The 9,712-nt window shown below is 34.6% G+C and overlaps 1 protein-coding gene across 1 annotated transcript; it reads left to right on the plus strand.

Annotated features, from left to right (window-relative positions):
• The first annotated feature begins 789 nt into the window (after nucleotides 1-789).
• Nucleotides 790-9,067, plus strand: LOC131602257 (beta-adaptin-like protein C). Its single transcript, XM_058874331.1, has 15 exons — nucleotides 790-1,023; nucleotides 1,709-1,906; nucleotides 2,172-2,285; nucleotides 2,439-2,689; nucleotides 4,091-4,226; nucleotides 4,346-4,525; nucleotides 4,655-4,747; nucleotides 5,474-5,685; nucleotides 5,772-5,835; nucleotides 5,919-6,098; nucleotides 6,676-6,768; nucleotides 7,067-7,452; nucleotides 7,870-8,059; nucleotides 8,139-8,342; nucleotides 8,522-9,067. Exons 1-15 carry the CDS (start codon nucleotides 937-939, stop codon nucleotides 8,819-8,821), a joined length of 2,688 nt encoding a protein of 895 aa, XP_058730314.1. The 5' UTR covers nucleotides 790-936; the 3' UTR covers nucleotides 8,822-9,067.
• The last annotated feature ends 645 nt before the right edge of the window (nucleotides 9,068-9,712 follow it).

Raw genomic sequence — 9,712 nt, forward strand, 5'->3', positions numbered from 1 at the left:
AACAAATGCGGTTTGAGTTGATTCGGTCTTTTACAAAAAAAATTATTAAGCTGTACATAGACATATAGAGAAAAATATAATTTTGTATTTTATCATTAATACATTACCATAAAAAAAGTTTATAACTGTCAAAATAAGTTTAAAATTTGATACATAAAATTGCGTCTTACAAATTTATCTTAAGTCTAAAAATTGATATACGTGAAACTGCTTTCTTTAATAAATATCATACAAAAAATACGATAAATTTATTTTATCGAAATAGTATTTATTAATGAATAATATTTTATTTTTTGTTGATGTGTAAATTAAAATAAATATCATATAAAGAATATAATAAAACATACATACAATACTCGATGATTTCTCTAAAAATGTTAAAAAAATATATTGGTTTAGTTTGTAAAATATAAACCACAAACCGAACAGAATCGCGTGGTTCTGTTAGAAAATGACCCATACACTTTTGAATCAAATGCGATTTTTCGCGGTTTCAATTTGGTTCAGTTCAATTTTGCGATTTTCAATTAGGTCGATTTCATTTTGAACACCCTTAATTATAACATTCAGTTATATCATATCAATATTTTAAAATTTAAGTGTGACTTGGTTGAGCACACGACCATGATTGGTTGAAAGTGCAAAATATTTTATCATGTCAATCCATACCTTTTTTTTATTAATATAAAAAAAATCATTATTTTTCATCCAAAAATAAAATAAAATAAAAAACATTTGTGTATTAAATTTCTAAGACAAAAAAAATTAGTTATTATGATTATATTATGGTAAGCACTGAACAGAACGACACCGTTTATTGACCTCTCTCTTACAGTCGTCAAAACCAGAAAACCGATGTTCTCCTTCTCCGCATCGCCCATCGACATTGACATTTGAATCAAGCAGAACCAGAATCAAAACAAGGGCGCGACAAAGATGAGTAGAAACGACTCCAAGTACTTTTCCACAACAAAGAAGGGTGAAATCCCTGAGCTCAAAGAAGAGCTTAATTCTCAGTACAAGGTTCCTTTTCCATTTCTTCAGATCTCCCCCGATCCCCTTTCGAAATTTTCACAATTTTCATTTCTCGATCCGATTTCAGTTCCTTCGTGTTTTTGTGCATCCGTATTCCTGATCTAGACGATTCCGTGATTTCGATTTGTGGATGCATAAATAATCAATTTACGAACGAATTATGCAAATGTTGATGTAGATTAGAATAGTCTTGAATTGATTATTAGATATTTAGTGATTCAGATTTAAGCTTTTGTTACTCAGTTAATAGCCTATGTCATGTTCACGCTTCCTATTTCTGAATTTCATTGTTAGCTTAGCATATTATGAAGCACAAACACCGGAAACATGACACTGGCACGTAATGAATAAATTTAACGCAATCACAAGTGTCGGACTCGGACACACTGAGACAAACACACCTTTTTTTTCCAGATATGTCGGTGCTACATAGAGCATATCTGATTTTTCTATCAGTCACAATCCAGGAAATTTGGTATTTCATTAAGAATATTTAAATTACTATGGTGATGTGTGATTTATTGATGTTCTGATTAATAACTGATTATGAATAGTACTTTTCATTTGGTGGTTTTTAATTTGTTAGACATGTTTGTCTTGCTTTTTTGGTAGACTCGATTACGTGTGTGAGAAGGTGTGTGAATCTAGATTTTATTTCTTTTATGTTTTGCAGGATAAGAGAAAAGATGCAGTGAAAAAAGTGATTGCTGCTATGACTGTTGGAAAGGACGTGTCGTCATTGTTTACAGACGTGGTGAATTGTATGCAGACAGAAAATTTGGAACTGAAAAAGTTAGTCTACTTGTATTTGATAAATTATGCGAAGAGCCAGCCTGACCTTGCTATACTCGCAGTAAATACATTTGTGAAGGTGAAAGCTCGAATAGCCATTTTTTGTCTGTTTGTTTTCCTTACTTTTGCAGCCTCTGTAGCCGTTCTTTTGTTATTCTTTGTTATCACTAATTTATTGCTTTCGGGGCTCTCGGGATTATATAGTATGTCTGTTTTTTTCCCATCCCCATCTTATGCTCCCAATTCTTTTTAGTATAACATATTGCTCCCCAACTCTTACTGATGGAAGTTGTTCTGAAGTTGAATGTTGTATGACATTTTTTATTTTATGAAATGCTGCACAGGATTCTCAAGATCCAAATCCTTTAATTCGTGCCTTAGCTGTGCGAACAATGGGATGCATTCGCGTGGATAAAATTACCGAGTATCTATGTGATCCCCTTCAAAGATGCCTAAAGGTGAATACACTGTACTTTTATAATTTGCACAAGCCTATCTTTTAGGTTGAAATCCACAGTTTTTGATTTCTTATTGTGTTGGTTACGGTGACATGTGTTTTTGGCTCACCTAATTGTTTATAACCTCTACTTGTGTTTGATTTACATTGGCAGGACGATGATCCATATGTTCGCAAGACAGCAGCCATTTGTGTAGCAAAGCTCTATGACATTAATGCAGAGTTAGTTGAGGACAGGGGATTTTTGGAATCACTGAAGGATTTGATATCTGATAATAATCCAATGGTTGTAGCTAATGCTGTTGCGGCACTTGCTGAAATTCAGGACAATAGCAGTAGACCCATCTTTGAGATCACTAGCCACACACTGTCAAAGCTCCTCACTGCGTTAAATGAATGTACAGAGTAAGTTTGCGTTTTATAATTTTATTCTTATAACTGAAATTTGAAATACTTTTGACTTAAAAATAGTGGAACTCCTCTGATAGGTCCTGTTTCGGAATTTAGAAAAAAATAGTGTTTATTGATAGAAACTCTATTAGATTCCAAGTATTTGAGTGACCTAGTTCCCTCCCCTCAAAATCCTCTCTAGAATTAATGATGTCCTCTCTAAACCTTCCTTTCCTCTATAGCTTACAACAGTTCACTCTCTAACCAACTATCTATTCAACTACTCATTCCATTTTATAGCTACTGTCACTTAAAAAAAAGAAAAAGAAAAAATGCATATTATGTGTCATTTTATCTTTTCAATGCAACAATAATATTTTCTTTCCAATTTTCCCCTTAATACTGTCTTCACTATGCATTTATAGTAACGACCAATACTCCAATAGTTATAAGGACAATTTAGTTAAACTATTCCACTAATTAATTCACTTGTTGGCTTTCTTAATCCTTGTGAAGAAACCTTAAACAAAACTCAAATTGAAATGGAGGGGGTAACTAACAAAGGGAGTTATCTTACAATATTCTCTCCCTCAACAGTTATCTTGACCTCAAATTAAACAGCTTGTAGTTGTTTAAAACAAAACCCTGCTAGGGCAGCCCCACTGTTTGAAATATGATAACCGTGATATAAACGAGAGACAATACTCTCCTCTGAAGCGTGGGCACTTCTAAAATGGTGAAGTACCCATACTGGTTATGCCCTCGGTACTGGTATACTTCCCTTACTCGTGGCACTTCGTTTTTTCTCATTATTCAATTGTGAGTAAAATTTGTGGGTTTCTCATATATTATTACAATTATTTATATATTTTAGTTTCTTTGTTATTGTAATTTAACACAATTTTTTACTTTTTAAACTTTTGTTGTGATGTTTTGATGTAAATTGAACAATTTAGTTTTCTTTTGAGACATTTTATAGATAAACTCTTGTTTTACCTTGATTTTTTTTTTATAAATGCTGCATCCCCATACCGGTACCCGTACTCACCGTATCCATACCTATGCATCTCCCTCTAAGATTGTGGGTGCAAATAGCAAGAGTTGATGGTGAATTTTGATGTCCTTAGTAGTTGAATTTCATGATGATTTTGTTCCCTTAGGGAAATATATGTCTATAACACATCCTTTGTAAAGATTGTACCTACGATCGAGTAATATATATTAGTAACTGAATATTCATCTTGAGGAGCCTTGAAATAAAACCAAAATAACACAACTTGCTTAGGAATCTTAGTTGATTGTGCAGTATTGTAATTTATTAGCCCCTGTTTCAGATGTCACCGTCCTTTCTTTTCCTTGGCCACCTTTGACCCTGTTGTTTCAATCAATCTAACACAACTTGCTTTCTCTTACCAGATGGGGTCAAGTTTTTATACTGGATGCTCTGTCTAGATACAAGGCTGCTGATGCACGTGAGGCAGAAAACATTGTAGAAAGAGTTACCCCACGGTTACAGCATGCCAATTGTGCAGTTGTATTATCGGCTGTCAAGGTGATTCCATCCCCCTCACCTGTAACTTGTTATCTTGCAGACCACGTGTCAATATTAATGCATCGGCAATCAAATTTTGCATGGTGTGGTAACTAACCACAATTTCTAATGACATGTAGATGATCCTTCAACAAATGGAGCTCATCACCAGTACTGATGTGGTCCGGAATCTTTGCAAAAAGATGGCCCCTCCTCTTGTGACATTACTCTCAGCAGAACCTGAGATACAATATGTTGCCCTGCGAAATATCAATCTTATTGTACAAAGAAGACCGACAATTCTTGCACATGAAATTAAGGTATCAATCTAAATTTTAGGTTATGAACTTGTCACCGAGTTATAAACTTATAATCAACTTGGGCACCACATTAAGGGCCTCTATTATTCTAAAGGCAAAATGATCTTGGACCTCTCACTCTATCTGTAGGTATTCTTCTGCAAATACAATGATCCTATCTATGTGAAAATGGAGAAATTAGAAATTATGATAAAGCTTGCTTCAGACCGAAATATAGACCAGGTAAGCTTTACATTATACAGCTTTCAGTTCAATATTTTCCTCCCCTTCCCATTTTTTCAATTTGTTTTATCATAAATGAGCTCCCCAGCGATTTGAGTGAACACTACATAAACCTTTGTACGACCAGAGATGTATTGGTCATTTATCATAACCGTTGGATAAGATTCATTCATAAGCCATTTTAACTCTGTTCTTGTTTTAGTTTTATCTGTTTGGAGGTTATTTAGTTTTTGTTTTTTATTTCTTTCTTCTAATGAAATATCTTTTATCAAAAACAAGTTATCCTGCTACGTTTGACGAGGCTTTGTTATGAACCCAATAAAACACTTTGGTAAATTGATTGTAACAAACGAAAATAAATTAACTTTATTGAATTATCAGAAATAGGAGAGATGCTTCTCCACCAAGGGTTTCCTCACTTTCTGCATTTACTCAAACTTTCTAATATACATAATGAATCTTTTTATTATTTTTCTCTAATTGAGTATCCTTCAATATGTCAAGTTCCTTTACTAATTCTAACTACTCTAACTCCCCTCTATTGTTTATCCTAACAGACTCACCTTTCCTTTGTTAACTCTCCAGAACTGCAACTTAACTATATGCTTAAATAATTAATTTTGGTAGAACTATTTTGTCATTCTCGTAAAACTTTAAGTCCTTGCTGCTTTGCTATCTATGACATATTAATCACGGGTCATTTTTTATTGGTTATGATATTGGCAGGTTTTATTGGAGTTTAAGGAATATGCTACTGAAGTTGACGTAGATTTTGTTAGAAAGGCTGTTCGTGCAATTGGTCGTTGTGCCATTAAATTAGAGAGAGCAGCTGAAAGATGCATTAGTGTATTGCTTGAGTTGATCAAGATAAAAGTAAATTATGTGGTTCAAGAGGCAATCATTGTTATCAAAGACATATTTAGACGATACCCTAACACGTATTGTTATCTTTTCCTTGTCTGTTGTGTGTGAGAGTTGGGTTTAACATTACATTTCTAATTCGAAAATTTGTTTCATTTGGCAGATATGAGTCCATAATTGCAACTCTATGTGAGAGCTTAGACACCTTGGATGAGCCTGAAGCCAAGGTATATGTTTTCTCAGTGCTTTTGTAATTGACATTTTACATTACAAAGCTTTTACCTTTTCCTCCACTTTCCTATGTGGATAGGCATCAATGATCTGGATAATTGGTGAATATGCGGAAAGAATTGACAATGCTGACGAGCTTCTTGAAAGTTTCTTGGAAAGTTTCCCTGAAGAACCTGCACTTGTCCAACTACAATTGCTGACTGCTACTGTCAAACTTTTCCTTAAGAAGCCAACTGAGGGCCCACAGCAGATGATTCAGGTCCTGCCTCATAACACATTATTTGTTCAAATGTGTTTTGTTTTAATGTTATTTTTTTCAAAATTCCTAATAGATATCTCTGGTACTATTCCATTGTTAGTATTCATCTACCCTAGAGTCTCCTCAGAATCTTGTTCATGAATTATAGATAGGTTAACTTGAAGGTATAACAATCTTTTTCTACCAAAATCGAATTGGACAACCCTTTTGTTAAGTGTGTAAACATGTTCATTCCTTTCCCTGTTTCTTCTAGTGGTTTATTTAAGTAATTTTTTCGCATGGTCTAATATTTGTGCACATTTGGTATTTTATAGACTTTATTGTTTTTAATTTATACTACCATATTCACGGAATTTGTTTTTCTGCAAGATATGATCTTTGATACTGTTTTTTCCAAAGGGAAATTAGAAACCTAGCAATTTTGAAAGACAAATATTGTATTCTATCCTTAATTATCTATCTGTTTCTAGACTCTTCTTTATATTGTTTCTTAAAAAATCTGTAGCTGTTTGATACTTTAATTTACATTCTTCAGATCCTTTGATGTTAAGTTTCACATGATAGCTAATCATTACAGGTTGTTTTGAACAATGCTACTATGGAGACGGATAATCCTGATTTGCGAGATCGTGCATATATATATTGGCGTCTCCTTTCCACTGACCCAGAGGTTTGATTTCTTGAACTAGAGTCCAGTCTCTTCAGTCCACAAACATACCAACATTTAGCTAATTAGTTGAGGTGGACACCTGCTGTAGATTGTATAGCAAGATTGATTTTATCAACTTAACTTTTTACAGACAAGTTCTTAACATGTTTTACACTCTTTAAAAAGTCAGGGTACAGCACACTAATATGGTTGATCATTTGTCTAGCCATTATAAGAACCTTTTCTTTTTCTCAAGTTGTTGTGTGTTAGACATAAATTCTGTGCCTCACATTTGATGTACCTAGCTTGTCTTCCCCAGGCAGCTAAGGATGTTGTGCTAGCTGAGAAGCCTGTGATAACTGATGACTCCAACAACCTTGATCCTTCTCTACTTGACGAGCTTCTTGTCAATATTGCTACATTATCTTCTGTTTATCACAAGCCTCCGGAAGCATTTGTGACCCGCACACATTCATCGGCCCAGAAAACAGAAGATGATGACTATCCTGATGGAAGTGAATCCGAGTCATCAGTTAATCTTGCTAATGGTCCTGGGTCACCGCCTACTTCCAGCTATACAATACCTGCATCGGTGGCACCAGCTACTCCATCTGCTGCTGCACCTGTGCCAGATTTACTTGGTGATTTGATGGGCATGGATAATAGTTCCATTGTTCCTGTTGATCAGCCAGCTACTCCTTCCGGGTGAGTGAAATTAAGAAGTAACTGTGGGTTAATGTGAAATTGCCTACCGTAATCTGCTATACATTTTAGAAGAGTTGTCTATGATTTACTATGTGGTAAAAAATGGGTAAATATGTTTCTTCGTCCCCCTAAACGTTATTCTTCGTGGTCCTGGGGACTGAAACTGCAAATTGAGGAGACACCAAATAACATTCAACGGAAAATAAAATAGAATTTTTTTTGTATAGAAATATTGATTAATGATAATTCATGTTATCTCTTTTGTACAGAAATATCACTTATGAATAAATATTAAAACATGTTTACACGAGTTTGGGAAGGCATGTCAACATATGTAATGGTTGAAAACTTTCCGATAGTTTCATTCCCTTGCATTTTACATAGTCACGTTTATTATATTCTCTGCTCTGATTGCAGGCCTCCATTGCCTATTTTACTACCCGCCTCAACTGGTCAGGGTTTACAAATCAGTGCACAGCTTACTAGGCTGGATGGTCAAGTATTCTACAATATGTTGTTTGAGAACAATTCTCAAGTTCCACTTGATGGCTTCATGATTCAATTTAACAAGAACACATTCGGTCTTGCGGCTGCTGGGCCACTGCAGGTTATTATTGCATATATTGGTTTTTAAATGAACATCTTGATCAAAATTCTGTTCTAATAGATAGCTTGTTTCTTTTCAGATTCCACAATTGCAACCTGGAGCATCAGCTAGGACACTCCTTCCTATGGTTATGTATCAAAACATGTCCCAAGGTCCTCCCAACTCAGTTTTGCAGGTTGCTTTAAAGAACAACCAACAGCCTGTGTGGTATTTCAACGATAAAATCTTATTCCATGTATTTTTCACGGAGGATGGTAGAATGGAACGTGCCACTTTCCTCGAGGTATACCTTTCCATTCATTTGGTTTTTTTTACACTGCACTAATATTGACGCTATAAATTTTGATGCATTAATGTGTAAACTTTTGGACAATTTGAAAATTTAAACATTCAATAACTTCCACTTTTCATGATTAATACATGGATGTAGAAATAGAAACCTGATCGTTAACTGTGTTGCAGACATGGAGGTCCCTTCCTGATTCAAATGAGGTTTCCAAAGACTTCCCTGCTATTGTGATTGGTGGTGTGGATGCAACAGTGGAACGACTGGCTGCATCAAACATATTCTTTATTGCAAAGCGCAAGAATGCGAACCAGGACGTGTTTTACTTCTCAGCTAAACTGCCTCGAGGGGTACCACTTTTAATCGAACTTACCACAGTGGTTGGAAACCCCGGCGTCAAATCTGCAATCAAGACACCAAGCCCTGAAATGTCAACATTTATCTTCGAAGCCATCGAGACTCTTCTTAGGAGCTGATATTATTTTTTCTTTTTGCTTTTCTTTTCTTTTTGAATTTAATTTTGTTTATACATTACATTGTATTGTTAGTATCATTGATAGAAATATTCCTAATCAGTGTTGTTTTAAGTTCGAAAAAATTCACTCACTGTTGCATATATAGCTGTTGTCTTGTGGGCAGCATTTGTTGAGAGGTTTGATGGCTTGTAATATTCTAATGTAAAACAATCATTATATCTATGCTACTATTAGCTGTTTGTATTATATCATGTTCATAAAGCTTGGTTTAACCCTCGAGTAGTTTTATAAAGATCAAGAATGAGTAGTAAAAATTGGGTAGAGATAAATACATATTAACTAATGAGGAATTTTGAAAAATGGGAAACTATGAAATCATCATTTTAGTGGTCGAGGATATGAATCAATCATTACTTGGTGAAGTTTAACTTAAATGAATAACATTGAGATGAATAGTGCGTTAGTTTTTCTCAACGGTAATCACATACATAAAGAAGTGCGTTAATTTTGTTAAACAGTAATCTGGGAATCGTTCAATAATCTCCCTCTGATCGGCAGGTGGGGCAGATAGGCCACATCGTGTAGGGTGGTCGTCAACTCCCCAACAAGAAAGTGGAAAGAAGACGTCTCTTTGTGCCACCGTTTAGCAAAAGCCCCCTACTTGCCGTAAGTTATGGTACTATATCCGGTCATGCATAACCTACCAAGTCCGAAACTAACTACAACATCATTAAATCACTGATTTAAACGGATCAAATATTTATTATTACTATTATTTATTAGGGTTAAATATGTTTTAGGTCCCTGTAAATAACCCAAAAAATGCTTTTAGTCCCTCTAATATTTTTGTTCAAATAATGGTCCCTCTAATATTTTCCGTCCCTATTATGC

Source organism: Vicia villosa, linkage group LG5, assembly GCF_029867415.1.
Source record: "Vicia villosa cultivar HV-30 ecotype Madison, WI linkage group LG5, Vvil1.0, whole genome shotgun sequence".
Lineage (NCBI taxonomy): Eukaryota > Viridiplantae > Streptophyta > Magnoliopsida > Fabales > Fabaceae > Vicia > Vicia villosa.